The sequence below is a fragment of the Semicossyphus pulcher genome, unplaced genomic scaffold, assembly GCF_022749685.1.
Source record: "Semicossyphus pulcher isolate SPU_LCO1_2020_fin unplaced genomic scaffold, fSemPul1.0.p SCAF_7, whole genome shotgun sequence".
Taxonomy (NCBI): Eukaryota; Metazoa; Chordata; class Actinopteri; order Labriformes; family Labridae; genus Semicossyphus; species Semicossyphus pulcher.
This window is the reverse complement of record NW_027211748.1, coordinates 32,443,744-32,459,169: the sequence shown is the minus strand read 5'-3', so window position 1 is coordinate 32,459,169 and position 15,426 is coordinate 32,443,744. Positions and strand designations below refer to the sequence as shown.

Below are 15,426 nucleotides of genomic sequence, written 5' to 3'. Positions count from 1 at the left end.
CTATATAAATATACAAATTCTACTTTTTCTAGAAACCAACATGTCATTGATGTGCTCTTTTTCTAAGTATCATTTTACATTCAGAAAAGGAAGTACCTTCTTATATTAGATTTTACCAAACATCTGTTTTCTCCTTAATTCACTCGCATAAAAAAAGAAACTAATCTTTATTTTTTCACTATTAAACCGGATTAAATGTGTTAATTCGAGTTAATGTTGTTGTCTACTCAGGAACACATGTTTTGTATTTTTTATAATCGGGAAAAAAAACTTTCCCTTTTTGGGAGGTCCAACTTCCCCGGAAGTCAGCAGCTGCTGACCTGTACTGCCTCCGCAGAAGAAGAAGTTGCTGCTGTTAGCTCGTCTGGACACAACAGTCTACTTTATAAACGGAACCGTCACATATCCAACTGACAGCCGAACCGGCGGGATGGACACCGGCGGAGCTTCACCGGTAAACACACCGAATGACCCGCTGCTCCTCCATCCGGAGACTTTAACTCTGAGCTGTTAGCAGAGCTAAGCTAACTAGCCTCTAGAGCAGAGGGGAGGAGACCTGCCGCCAAACTCCATTTAAAAGCAGCAGTGAATCAACAGCCGCCCACTTAATAAACCCTACACACCAACTGACCCAAACATTAGAGGATGTGTCAGACCTCTGCTGCGCTTAATTCGGCCTTATCACAACAGGACCCTGGTTCAGTTTAACGCTTGAGATCCGTATTGGACCGGTTCGTGTTGAGCTAAAGCATGAGGACGAACAGGTGAATCAGAGCTGCAGGTGTCAGTGTCAATGAACGTGGTGTCAGCCGAATTCAAGTATCATATACGTTCCTCTATTGTTGTGAAACGCTGTTCTCTCTCGTGTCTGCCCGTTTCAGTGGCGGAACAGGAAAATAAAATGACCGAATTCTGAATGGAGTTTGGTTAAGGTTCTGTCCCTGCTGTGGGGTGTTGTAATGTTACATGCTGTGGAGGCCTTATGATCTAATACCAGACAAACCACAGTGATTATATCGTTCATAACACCAACAATCAAACTGAGCAAAAACAACTAGTTGTCAAGCAAATTTTTACCTCAAAACCTAAACTGTCAAAACATACATTTTGAGAAAGGAGATTGATTTTACTGAACCAGAACACAGCAAAATATATACATTCTATATTACTTTTACAAAAGTGTGTAAATATTTGTAATTATTAGCTCTAATACTTCCTAACCATCACAGCCTCAGCAGATGGAGCTCGACCTTCTCGCTGAAGGTGTTGATTGATTTTCTGTCAATTGTCAAAGCGACTCTTTGAACTCTGATCAGCTCGGAGAGTCATCACATCGTTTAATTAAAAACAGCTGATGAATCAGTACCGAGCTCCACACCTGATTATCACACTTCATCATCACATTCCCTTTGGACTCTGGAAACTACAGGTGGACGGATTCTGGACATTTACAAACAAAGTTATTAATCATTTACACTTCTCTCGCATTAATTAGCAGTCGGAGATTCAAAGTCAAATGTTTTCATATCAGGACGCAGCTGAAGCACTCTCTGAGGTTCACATCAAAATGGAGCCTGACAGTGACGTGGAGATCCCGTCGTATCCGGTCCTCAGGAAGCTGTCCATCAAACTAACCGACTGTAAGCTGTGGCTGAAGGGGCGGGACTTCCTGTGCATTGGTAAGAAATCTGAACTTTGAATTTGGTTTTTTATATTTTTGAGTCATTATAATTTTTTAATAAAAGTAAAGAAAACGTCTTCAAAGATGGTTTGACATCCACAGAACCTCTAACCTCTCCGCCCCCACAGATGATCACCCTCAGCTCTGTCACCAGAGGCCGAGGCAGTACAACCTGTCCAACACGGGCAGGAAGATGGTCTACTGCTGCGAGTGTAACAAAGGTTTCTACAAGAGGTCTCACCTGGAGGCTCACCTGAGGACACACCGCGGACAGACACCCAACCAGTGCTGGCAGTGCGGGAAGACCTACCCGACCTTGATGAGCCTCGTCGTCCACCAACAGATCCACGAACGCAGGGAGCCCTACCAGTGCTCGTACTGCGACAGGACCTTTGCCCTGAAGAGGGACTGGAAGACCCACCACCGGACGCACTCGGGGACCAAACCCTTCAAGTGTTGGTTCTGTGGGGACGGCTTCAGCCAGCAGGATGAGCTCACCGCGCACCTGGGGGTGCACAAAGGGGAGAAGTGCTACCACTGTAACGTGTGCAACAAGATGTTTGTCTCCTACCAGGGCTTCAACTTCCACCGCAGGTCACACAGGAACCCGCAGCCGCTGCCCTGTCTGCAGTGCAAGAAGACCTTCAGCAACCCCCAGAGTCTGAAGATCCACCAGGTCACTCACTCCAACAGCAAGCCGCATCAGTGCCCCACCTGTGGCAAAGGCTTCAAGCTGCAGAGCGGCCTGCGCTGCCACCAGAGGACCCACGAGGACCTGAGGGACTACCACTGCACCGAGTGCGGCAAAAGTTTCTCCAGCCTGCAGGGCCTGAAGTTGCACAACCGCACGCACACCGGACTAAAGCCCTACAAGTGCACAGAGTGCGGCAAGAGGTTCACGCAGTCGCCCCACCTCAAGTCCCACATGGTCACTCACACCGGAGAGAGGCCGTTCCTCTGCACCACCTGCGGGAAGAGATTCACCCAGTCGTCCCACCTAAGGTCCCACATCACGCTGTTCCACGTGGGCGAAAAGCCGTTCACCTGCGACGACTGCGGGAAGAGCTTCACCATCGCTCACTACCTGAAGATGCACCGGCTGAGCCACACCAAGGAGAAGCTGTACCAGTGCTCGTACTGCGAGAAGGCCTTCTCCTACCACAACTCCTGGAGGGCTCATGAAAGGATCCACACGGGCGAGCGTCCGTTCAGCTGCCAGGACTGCGGCCAGAGCTTCATCACGTCCGGCTCGCTGCTGAGCCACCAGAGAGCCAAACACACGGGAGAGAAGAGCCACTACTGCTTCACCTGTGGAGAGTTCTTCTTCACAAGTTCGCTGCTGCGCGTCCACCAACTCAACCACACCGGCGAGCGGCCGCACGCCTGCGTCTGCGGCAAGACGTTCAAAACCAAAGGTGTGCTGCGCTACCACCTGAAGAGGTTCAGCGACCACCAGCCGGCCGAGTGAATGGCTGCAAAGGCGGACCTTTCAGACTGTGAGGGGGCGTGGCCAGGGACAGGTGCATGCACTTTGTCACCAGGAGCTGCAGCAGTGGCACAGGAAGCACATTATCATACTCAGAAACACTTGCTGAATTCTGCGTCTTCTAAGAAACATAAATGAGCCAAATCTGAACAAACAGACTTGAACCAAATATTTTAGATCATCCTGACCTCTGGAATGAAAACAGAGTACACGTCCATGAATCCACTAAATATAAACACAGACTAAAACACGTGTGTCGGACTTTATAACCTGGGACATGAACTGACTGGAGGTTTCCATGCTGCTCGTTAAAAAAAGTTTTCTGTCAGAAATGATTTTCGTCCTTAAAACCTAAAGCTGCTTTGTCTTAAAATCAAAGTTTTGTGATTCTGTGTATTTTTTCTGAACCCAGCTGATCAGCGAGCTGTTCATACCAAGGTGAAAACACTACATGCTCGACCAGCTAAGATGGTCAGTTCTTCATACCTGGTTTTGTCTCAAAGCATTAACTGATTTTTATCGGACAAAGTGACGTGAGTAATTGAAACGCCTCCCGCTGCTTCAAACTCAACAATCATAAATGTTGTAAACGGATGAAACACTAAGAGATGATGAATCTTTACTGTGGTCACAAAAAGAAGACGCCTTCATGAACTCAACATGACTGAATGAACATCCAGACTGACATTAAAGGACCAGTCTGACATTCATCATTTTGTCCTCGTTCTTTCACCGTCAGGAAACTGTCGGACCGGTTTCAGTGTGTGTGTGTGTAGCTACCTGTGAGGTTCACACCTGGTTTAAAGGTTCAGGTTGAGGTTGGGGTTGGGGTCGGGCTCAGGTTGGGGTCGGGTCAGGTCGGGCTCAGGCTCAGGTTAGGGTCAGAGGTCACCGGTACAGAGCAGCACTGCAGCCACAGAACACGATGTGGTCTGGTGGGAAAGGAAGTCTGATCTGAATTTACGTTCACTGATTGCTGGTCTCAGTCCATCAGAGGCTCGAGTCACATGACCTGTAAAACTGACGGCTGACCTCTGTAGACTCGAATGGACTGAATGAAGGGGGACTTGCTGGTCTTGCCTTGGGACGCGTTGGACTTGACATGAGCTCTGACTGAGGATTGAGACTCATCAGGCATGACTTACTGAGGACCACTGACTGTATATATAGATGGACAACACGTCTCCATCTGCTCCCATTGTACGTAATTGATACCAAAATAGCCCCTGTGATAGGCGCTGCCATCTTATGATGTCATAAACGTCATACGGAGCCAGAGTCTGCGCAGTAGAGATCGGCGAGTGAAGCGGCCGTAGCCACTTCCGCTAACCCAAACACACACTTAACTTACCGAAAGAACAGCAAGGATCCCGCACGCCGGCGTGTTTAACAGCAGAACAGCTTCTTGTGTTGGTCTGAGGTTAAAGTTCACAGGTATGGAAACTTCAATGACTGTAGTGATTGTTTAAGTTACGTTTCCTCTCGCGGATCATCCTCCGCTCTGCTCACCCGGAACTGATCGGCTGCAGGAGCCGTATTGGTCAACAGAGCTGTCAATCATCATTTTGACAGCATCAAATAACTAATTAAAAATAAACTTGTCAGTAAAATGAACACTGTGACATAAATCAGCAGGATAAGAACTAACTATAATGACAGAAACCATGTTTGAGAAAGAATGTGTTTGACGTGTATTTTGATTTTATAGTTTGACTCATGTCCCATCTGTTAACATGGAGGAGGCGGGCTTTATGAGCTATACTGCAGCCAGGCAGCAGGGGGCGACAGAGAGGGTTTGGCTTCACTTTTAGGGAGCTGTCATGTCGGCCATCTTTTTATACAGTCTATGCTGAGGATGTGTTGGACTTTATTGACTTGTTCTTGACCTGGGACGATTCAGGTATGGCTTGTTTTAACTGGGACTTGACGTGTTGTCCATCCATGGGACTTGTCCATCTTGACTCTGGACTTGTTTGACTTGACTCAGGCTCTGACTGATAAAATAAAAAGAAAACAATTTCAAAGAAGAATAACTGAGCCTGTAAAATGCTATAGAGACTGTGCACATTAAGAGGGTTTAAAGGAAATTATATGTATGAGATCAATTGTACTTAAGAGGCAGAATTATAAATTAAATTAATCGGCAATGAAACTTTTTATTACTAAACAAAATGATCCAATACTTGATTGAAATAAACTTTTTTACTTCCGCTGCTTTTATTCTGAAGGCTTGGAGTCAGCCTTCCTGACTTCCGGTCGTTATGTAAACAGTAAAGATGGCGGCCTCCTGTGTTCCCCGTGCGGTCCTCCGGCAGACTCTGAGCAGGTTCAGGTGTTCAGGAGTGCACGTGAGACGGATCTCAGCTGTAAGGTCAGTTTGTGTTGCAGAGAGCGCGAGACAGACAGAGACAGGTGCAGGTGAGTGCACCAAGCCCGGGTCACAGAGACCGATACAGGCAGTGAGACGGGTGTTTTGTTGGGTTTTCAGTGCCTTCAGATCTTTCTTGTATTTTCATACGAAACAGCACAAAGATCACACACACACACACACACAAACCTTGACACCATCACAATCCGAAACAAGAGAAGAGGCTGTGTGAGGCTGGAGGTCATGAACATGTAACACAGCTGTTTGTTCATAGAGACACATTTAAAGTGAATATGTTACATGTACTTGACTCATGTAGAGGATCAGAAGCTGTGATGTAGCTGACAGCATCAGGTCAGAGGGTCTGTGTGAACCAGCTCTCTGCTCAGATAGTTCATGTCTCTCAGGGGTTTGATGCAGTGAAATGGCGCCACCTGCTGGTGTCAGAGAGGATTTCAAAGAACGAGCTCATCACCCAACAATGAGCAGCTCTCACTGCTGTCACACTTTATATTGTGTCTTTTCTGTTGTCTATGTTTCAGACAGCAGAGCAGCTGCATTGTGACGTCACAGTCTGAGGAGGGAAGGTGCTCGACCTGCTGGGTAAAAGTGAGCCAACATGAGACCATCAGTAGAAACTTCCAGAACTCACAGAGTGGAGGAGGAGGAGGAGGAGGAGGAGGAGGAGGAGGAGTGCTGTGGGCAGCTGTCGGTATGTTCAGCAGACACACTTCCTCTTCTGCACACTTCCTCACCATCCAGCATGTTTCTACTAAGTGTGTGTGTGTGTGTGTGTGTGTGTGTGTGTGTGTGTGTGTGTGTGTGTGTGTGTGAGCAGCTTTTTCCCTGTTCAGCAGCTCTGATGAAGTCGAGCGAGACGAAGCTCAGAGGAAAGAGGAAGAGTTGATTCTGCTGCTGAAGAAGGCCAAGGTACTACTGCTACTGCTAGTACTGCAGTATAACATGTAGTCTACTGTCTCTCAGGGCAGTAGTCCTGCAGTACTCCTGCAGTAGCAGTGTAAGCGACGTGGGTGTGTTAGAATAAAACAGACACTTCCTCGTAACTTTAGTGCTGTCAAAACACAGCTCAGTCAAGCCATTACTCTACCGATCTCTTACAGCCCAACTCACTCTTCCTCTCCCCAGTTCTCCACTCTTCAACATGACAGCTGGCTAAACAGTGCCCACTAGCTGGAATTCCTGATACCAAGATATGCACTAAACATTAATGTAACCATTACACCCTAAACACAGTTAATGTAAACAAGATGTTAGAATTCACTTGAGTAAGAATATACATAACTTATGTTTCCTTAATTAAGTTTAAAGCTGTGAATCTAAAATAAATTGTATTCACAAAACACCAGTGTTATGTTAGTTGCAGTAGTAGCAGTAGATGCAGTAGTAGCAGTAGTAGCAGTAGATGCAGTAGATGCAGTAGTAGCAGTAGATGCAGTAGATGCAGTAGTAGCAGTAGATGCAGTAGTTGCAGTAGTAGCAGTAGATGCAGTAGTAGCAGTAGTAGCAGTAGATGCAGTAGTAGCAGTAGTAGCAGTAGATGCAGTAGATGCAGTAGTAGCAGTAGATGCAGTAGTAGCAGTAGTAGCAGTAGCAGTAGTTGCAGTAGTTGCAGTAGATGCAGTAGTAGCAGTAGTAGCACTAGCAGTAGTTGCAGTAGTTGCAGTTGTAGCAGTAGTAGCAGTAGATGCAGTAGTTGCAGTAGTTGCAGTAGATGCAGTAGTTGCAGTAGTAGCAGTAGTTGCAGTAGTTTCAGTAGTTGCAGTAGTTGCAGTAGTAGCAGTAGTTGCAGTAGTTTCAGTAGTTGCAGTAGTTGCAGTAGTAGCAGTAGTAGCAGTAGATGCAGTAGATGCAGTAGTAGCAGTAGATGCAGTAGTTGCAGTAGTAGCAGTAGTTGCAGTAGTTGCAGTAGATGCAGTAGTTGCAGTAGTTGCAGTAGTTTCAGTAGTTGCAGTAGTAGCAGTAGTAGCAGTAGTTTCAGTAGTTGCAGTAGTGGCAGTAGTGGCAGTAGTAGCAGTAGTTGCAATAGTAGCAGTAGTTGCAGTAGATGCAGTAGTAGCAGTAGTAGCAGTAGATGCAGTAGTAGCAGTAGATGCAGTAGTAGCAGTAGTTGCAGTAGTTGCAGTAGATGCAGTAGATGCAGTAGTTGCAGTAGATGCAGTAGTAGCAGTAGATGCAGTAGTAGCAGTAGTTGCAGTAGTTGCAGTAGTAGCAGTAGATGCAGTAGTTGCAGTAGTTGCAGTAGATGCAGTAGTAGCAGTAGATGCAGTAGTAGCAGTAGATGCAGTAGTAGCAGTAGTTGCAGTAGATGCAGCAGTAGCAGTAGTTGCAGTAGTTGCAGTAGTAGCAGTAGATGCAGTAGTAGCAGTAGTAGCAGCAGTAGTAGCAGTAGATGCAGTAGTAGCAGTAGTAGCAGTAGATGCAGTAGTAGCAGTAGTAGCAGTAGTTGCAGTAGTAGCAGTAGATGCAGTAGTAGCAGTAGTTGCAGTAGATGCAGTAGTAGCAGTAGTTGCAGTAGATGCAGTAGTAGCAGTAGTTGCAGTAGTTGCAGTAGATGCAGCAGTAGCAGTAGTTGCAGTAGTTGCAGTAGTAGCAGTAGATGCAGTAGTAGCAGTATTAGCAGTAGTAGCAGTAGATGCAGTAGTTGCAGTAGTAGCAGTAGTAGCAGTAGATGCAGTAGTAGCAGTAGTTGCAGTAGTAGCAGTAGTAGCAGTAGTTGCAGTAGATGCAGTAGATGCAGTAGTTGCAGTAGTAGCAGTAGTAGCAGTAGTTGCAGTAGATGCAGTAGTAGCAGTAGATGCAGTAGATGCAGTAGATGCAGTAGTAGCAGTAGATGCAGTAGTAGCAGTAGATGCAGTAGTAGCAGTAGTTGCAGTAGATGCAGTAGTAGCAGTAGATGCAGTAGTAGCAGTAGTTGCAGTAGTTGCAGTAGTAGCAGTAGTAGCAGTAGTAGCAGTAGATGCAGTAGTAGCAGTAGTTGCAGTAGTAGCAGTAGTAGCAGTAGTAGCAGTAGATGCAGTAGTAGCAGTAGATGCAGTAGATGCAGTAGATGCAGTAGTAGCAGTAGATGCAGTAGTTGCAGTAGTAGCAGTAGATGCAGTAGTTGCAGTAGATGCAGTAGTAGCAGTAGTAGCAGTAGATGCAGTAGATGCAGTAGTTGCAGTAGTAGCAGTAGTAGCAGTAGATGCAGTAGTAGCAGTAGTAGCAGTAGTAGCAGTAGTTGCAGTAGATGCAGTAGTAGCAGTAGTTGCAGTAGATGCAGTAGTAGCAGTAGTAGCAGTAGTTGCAGTAGTAGCAGTAGATGCAGTAGTAGCAGTAGATGCAGTAGTTGCAGTAGATGCAGTAGTAGCAGTAGATGCAGTAGTAGCAGTAGATGCAGTAGATGCAGTAGTTGCAGTAGATGCAGTAGTAGCAGTAGATGCAGTAGTTGCATTAGTAGCAGTAGATGCAGTAGTTGCAGTAGTAGCAGTAGATGCAGTAGTTGCAGTAGATGCAGTAGTAGCAGTAGTAGCAGTAGATGCAGTAGTTGCAGTAGTAGCAGTAGATGCAGTAGATGCAGTAGATGCAGTAGTTGCAGTAGATGCAGTAGTAGCAGTAGTAGCAGTAGATGCAGTAGATGCAGTAGTAGCAGTAGATGCAGTAGTAGCAGTAGATGCAGTAGATGCAGTAGTTGCAGTAGTAGCAGTAGATGCAGTAGTAGCAGTAGATGCAGTAGTAGCAGTAGTAGCAGTAGATGCAGTAGTTGCAGTAGTAGCAGTATATGCAGTAGTAGCAGTAGATGCAGTAGTAGCAGTAGATGCAGTAGTTGCAGTAGATGCAGTAGATGCAGTAGTAGCAGTAGTAGCAGTAGTTGCAGTAGATGCAGTAGATGCAGTAGTAGCAGTAGATGCAGTAGTAGCAGTAGTAGCAGTAGATGCAGTAGTAGCAGTAGTAGCAGTAGATGCAGTAGTAGCAGTAGATGCAGTAGATGCAGTAGTTGCAGTAGTTGCAGTAGATGCAGTAGTAGCAGTAGATGCAGTAGATGCAGTAGATGCAGTAGTTGCAGTAGTTGCAGTAGATGCAGTAGTAGCAGTAGTAGCAGTCGATGCAGTAGTTGCAGTAGTAGCAGTAGATGCAGTAGTTGCAGTAGTTGCAGTAGTACTGCAGTATAATGTGTACTGTCTCTCAGCTCAGTGTGTATCGGGGGCAGCTGAAGGCGGCCTCTGGTTTCCTCCATCAGGCCGTCGTTCTGGCTCATCAGACACACAACAACCAGGCCATCATCTACACCTACAGTCAGGTAAGCACTGACCTCTGACCTCTGCAGCTGTACGTGCTTCTGTATGACCTTTGACCTGTCCCTGTGTCTCCTCAGATGGCAAATCTGGCCTACGTTCAGGGTCAGCTGGACAGTGTGAGTACCATCCAATCAGAGCTCAGCTTGTTATGATCACTCTAATTCACCACATTCACACGGCGGCCCTTTTCTTCTGAGGTCACGTACAGGGCTGGAAGCTGAAACGCTGTGTTATTGTTCTGCTGTGTTCCAGGTTTGAAAGTCACATGACCATAGAGCATCTGCTGTTTTTTCCGATGGTATGCTGTAACACTATCAAACTGTGAGGTCAGCCAGGAATTGACTAAATGCTGATGTTAGCCTTTGTGTTACAGTAGATAAAGTCTTTCCTGCTGATCAATTGGCTGTGATCAATGATAACCATTCCATTTGTCAGATTCTCTACGTTTATACGATTTGCAAACTTGAAGCAGTACAACATTATAGCAGTATTTGATGATGTCATAGGAAAATGGTCGCTGTGTAAATACGGTTAAACAACCTGTTCTGTGTCACTACGGCAACTGCACTGCAGCCTTTGTCCTCATCATCGTTGTTGTTTCTCCTCATCAGGCAGAAAAACTCTTCAAAGCAGCGATGAGTTTCATGCTGTCAGGTGGAACCCCACAGGTCAGTGTGTGTGTGTGTGTGTGTGTGTGTGTGTGTGTCTTCAGTAAGCTGTTTCTGACTTCCTGTCTCTTTCCAGGACGACAACGCTGTCATCGAAATGTCTCTGAAACTTGCCACCATCTACGCCGAACAGAACAAGTAAGAGCAAGATTTTCTCTTCATCTGACCCCTAACCTCTGACCGCAGCTTCCTGTCAGAGAGTGACTGTGTGTGTGTGTGTGTGTGTGTGTGTGTGTGTGTGTGTGTGTGTGTGTGTGTGTGTGTGTGTGTGTGTGTGTTTGCGTGCGTGTGTGAGGGCGGAGCTTGCTGAACATGGTTTCAGGTTCTGTACAGAGTCTCTGGAGGCCAAACTGGAGAAACAGAAGGAGGTCCCTGCAGAGCAGCAGACAGGTGACACTCATTATTCACTTTTTATTGTTGTTTTTTAAAAATCTGCTGCAGCCCTGTTATTTACTTTGAGCCCCAGTCAGATACCTCAAGTGTCAGATGTCTCTCTTGTAAGGACTTGAGAATAAACAGTGTGGCTGCAGGATTCTCTGCTGGAGCTTAGATTTGTGCGGCCAGTCAGAGCAGTTGTTACTGAACAGTGTGGCGTTTAGGTGCAGATGCAGGTGCACTGCAGTCTGAAAGTGACTGTTCAGTGTTGTTGTTGTCCTCAGAGGAGCAGGACACAGTGAGGAAGGAGACTCGCCTCCTTCTCGGTCTGTGTTTGGACTCGCGGGCTCGATACCGAGCATCCATGCTGCACTTGAATCAGGCTGGACAGGACTACCAAAACGCTCTGAACATCTGCCGCCAGGAGCAGGGGGACACACACCCACAGGTAGGACAACACTGCGTAAACTGGAGACACTGGGGACAATCAGTGCACTGGGGTCATAAAGGGAGCTAGGAACTCTGGGTATTCTTGCAACCATGGGTACTCTGGGGACACTGAAAACATTAGAGAAACTAGAAACACCAGGTAATCTGGGTACTCATGATGATAGGAATGGGGGGGGGAGGCTGGGTATACTGGGACACTAGATACTCAGGGGACACTGGGGGTACTGGGACACTAGGTACTCTGGGGACACTGGGACACTAGGTACATGGGGAAACTGGGTATACTGGGACACTAGGTACATGGGGAAACTGGGTATACTGGGACACTAGGTACATGGGGAAACTGGGTATACTGGGACACTAGGTACATGGGGAAACTGGGTATACTGGGACACTAGGTACATGGGGAAACTGGGTATACTGGGACACTAGGTACATGGGGGAAACTGGGTATACTGGGAAACTAGGTACTCAGGGGACACTGGGATACTGGGAACTCCGAAACACAGAGACACTTGAAACAACATGGCCATGTGGACAATCTTGAATCACTAAGGGCACTTGGTACTCAGGGAACAATGCAGACAGTGGGAACATTGCGCACTGTGTATTCTGGGTAAACTGGTTGCTCTGGGGACATGCAGTGAGTCTCATTTTAACAAGATTTAAATTGACTTAATTGTCTCCTGTGTGACTACACGTGTCATCATCAGACTCTGGTGCTGATGAGCGACCTGGCCACCATCTTGGATCTGCAGGGTCGCCATGATGAGGCCCTGACATTGGTCCAGCAGGCTGTGGACTTGAGCCGCTCCGCTGGACATCCCGATCAGCATGTGCTGCTGGGAAACATGGCAGGCATCCTTCTGCACACAGGTCAGCAGAGGTCAAACTCACACCTGAGCTCTGAGCGATCTGAAGGTGTTTCTGATCAGGTTTCTGTTCTGTGTGCGGTCCATCAGGCCGGCTGGAGGACTCGGTGCAGTGCTACAAGGAAGCTCTGAGTCTGGCTCGGGAGGCCGGAGACCAGGAGGCTGTGGACATGATCCAGGAGGGACTAAAGGAGGTAAAGAAGAGGAGGAGCCAGGAGAAGAAGGAGGAGAAGGCTGCTCAGGAGGAGTGACTGAGAGTCTCAGGTTTGTTTGTAACAGGTCGGGTTCTCCTGAGGATCATTTGATCAGCTGGTCTGTCCTCAGACAAGAACTGTATTTCCAGTGGACAGTTTGAACCCTGTGACCTCCAGCAGCTCCCGTCAGTCTGAACCTTCAGATCCTGTGATTCGCCCATGATGAACCTGCAGACCTGAACTGGTTTGTGTGTCAGTGTTCACGTGAATCTTATAATCTGTGTGTGTGTGTGTGTGTAAACATGTTTCAGAAATGAATCAGTGGGTCAGAAGCTCCAGTTGTTTGTCTTTAATGTAAATAGGAAGTTGTAATGTGTCCAAACTGCACCAAACATTTCAGCTGCAGTGATTATTTGTGTCCACCAGGGGCCTGTACCACAGACGAGTTCCCAGAGTATCTTTAGTTATCTTCAGTAACTCTGACAAAGGAGATCACACTGAGCAGTCACATGACGCTGTTATCAACTCGATAAATCAACCCAGGGTTTCTCTGAGCGAGCTCACATTAAAGGGGCGGAGTCTGTAGCATCTGACCAATCACACACAGGGACAAGTCAGTCACTGCTCCATCATCAGCACCACATCCTGACTATAACATCACTGCTCCATCATCAGCACCACATCCTGACTATAACATCACTGCTCCATCATCAGCACCACATACTGACTATAACATCACTGCTCCATCATCAGCACCACATCCTGACTATAACATCACTGCTCCATCATCAGCACCACATCCTGACTATAACATCACTGCTCCATCATCAGCACCACATCCTGACTATAACATCACTGCTCCATCATCAGCACCACATCCTGACTATAACATCACTGCTCCATCATCAGCACCACATACTGACTATAACATCACTGCTCCATCATCAGCACCACATACTGACTATAACATCACTGCTCCATCATCAGCACCACATACTGACTATAACATCACTGCTCCATCATCAGCACCACACACTGACTATAACATCACTGCTCCATCATCAGCACCACATACTGACTATAACATCACTGCTCCATCATCAGCACCACATCCTGACTATAACATCACTGCTCCATCATCAGCACCACATACTGACTATAACATCACTGCTCCATCATCAGCACCACATACTGACTATAACATCACTGCTCCATCATCAGCACCACATACTGACTATAACATCACTGCTCCATCATCAGCACCACATCCTGACTATAACATCACTGCTCCATCATCAGCACCACATACTGACTATAACATCACTGCTCCATCATCAGCACCACATACTGACTATAACATCACTGCTCCATCATCAGCACCACATACTGACTATAACATCACTGCTCCATCATCAGCACCACATACTGACTATAACATCACTGCTCCATCATCAGCACCACATCCTGACAAGCTGTTCTTGTGAGGATCCTGGTTATTATAATTGTTTGATGAATGTGCCCGTGATGCCCAAAATGTCGAACATGATGACGAATGTTAGCTCATATGTGGTTTGCTGCCCCAGCCAGCTCTCCATGAAACAGAGATGTTACAGTGAAGGCACTTCCTGTATAAATAAAGATTAAATACATTTAGAAAATACTCAAATTCTTAGCTTTATTATCAACACGTGACGGACAGGTCATGTGACTAAAGTGATTATCCGAACATTGAATGATTGACGATCACCTGATTGATGCAGCTCTTCTTCACTTACGTAACTCTCAACCTCGTCTGAACCTCCAGCACTTTTAATATTTATACTAATGAATGATATTAAACTGAATATTAATTCATTGATCTGTTAGTCAAACTTTTTTTATAAAGAACCTTTCAAACAAGTCAATGTGAATCAGAATCTTTCCCACTGTCCTCAAGCACTCGCCTGCCCTCTGAAGTCATCATCTCAGTTCATCCTGCTCAGTGACGGTGTTATGAAGAGCCCACACGCTGACGGTGTGTCTGGTACCTGTTGACGTTAGCAGCACTGAGTCTGTTGTTAGACCGCAGCCACGACAGCATCCTGTTCATCATGTTCAGAAAGACGCTGGTCACATGACCGTGATGAGGTCACAGTTACATTTCAGGTTACTTTGTTTGTTACTGTTGATTAGCTAATGCTAGCATGCTAACACGGTGAATATGAAACAACATGATCATTTAGCAGAAACGCTCATCCGACTGTTTCAAATGTTTATTTTATATATTTTAACATTTATGCTTCAAAACCTGCAGAAACAGCAAACCTGGTTCTGGTTCTGAGGCACACATTCCACATCCATTCGTGTGTGTGTGTGTGTGTGTGTGTGTGTGTGTGTGTGTGTGTGTGTGTGTGTGTGTGTGTGTGTGTGTGTGTGTGTGTGTCCTCGGGTTCCCACAGAGTGTGACGCAGCTGAACTTCCTGTTGTGTTTACTGAACATTTCAGAATAAAAGCTGAGTGATGATAGTAAACAAACCACAGACAACACAAACAGGAATCTACCTGCTGCTGCACAAACACTGGATTAACTACACACACAGACACACACACACACACTCACACACACACACACACACACACACACACACACACACACACACACACACACCTATACAGTCCCATACATACATACATAAGTGGAAACACACACGTACACAGTTACACAGATAATTACATGTAAACACACACACATTCAGTGTGAGCTCAAAGCAGATAATTGTTGTTGTGCTAACAGGTTAATTAATCACACACACACACACACACACACACACACACACACTGAGGAGTTGTTGTATAAAAGAAGCTGCAGACAGTTTCTGTGTTTCTGTTGGACTCAACACACTGACCAGGTATGAACACGCACACACACACACACACACACACAAGGTCAAAGGTCGTAGCTTTGTAGTAAAACGGTCGTTCAGTGAAACAGCTTTTAAATTTAGCTGTAAAAATAAAACAGAAACTGTGTTAGCCAAAGCTAATTAAGATCAAAGAT

The 15,426-nt window shown here is 46.2% G+C and overlaps 2 protein-coding genes across 3 annotated transcripts; both read left to right on the top strand.

The window, feature by feature from the left end:
- The first annotated feature begins 333 nt into the window (after positions 1-333).
- LOC138612087 (oocyte zinc finger protein XlCOF6-like) lies at positions 334-3,877 on the top strand. The gene is made up of 3 exons (XM_069685397.1): positions 334-454; positions 1,532-1,679; positions 1,810-3,877. Exons 1-3 carry the CDS (start codon positions 431-433, stop codon positions 3,147-3,149), a joined length of 1,512 nt encoding a protein of 503 aa, XP_069541498.1. The 5' UTR covers positions 334-430; the 3' UTR covers positions 3,150-3,877.
- A 1,566-nt stretch (positions 3,878-5,443) lies between these two features.
- Positions 5,444-14,210, top strand: ttc19 (tetratricopeptide repeat domain 19). 2 transcript variants are annotated; one of them, XM_069685398.1, is made up of 11 exons: positions 5,444-5,538; positions 6,078-6,247; positions 6,374-6,465; positions 9,722-9,832; positions 9,908-9,946; positions 10,442-10,498; positions 10,575-10,636; positions 10,794-10,888; positions 11,158-11,321; positions 12,037-12,199; positions 12,286-14,210. In XM_069685398.1, the coding sequence occupies exons 1-11, from the start codon at positions 5,444-5,446 to the stop codon at positions 12,444-12,446; spliced, it is 1,209 nt and encodes a 402-aa protein (XP_069541499.1). In that variant the 3' UTR covers positions 12,447-14,210. The 2 variants fall into 2 exon arrangements, with proteins under 2 accessions (XP_069541499.1, XP_069541500.1); XM_069685399.1 differs by lacking the exon at positions 9,722-9,832.
- Positions 14,211-15,426: the final 1,216 nt, after the last annotated feature.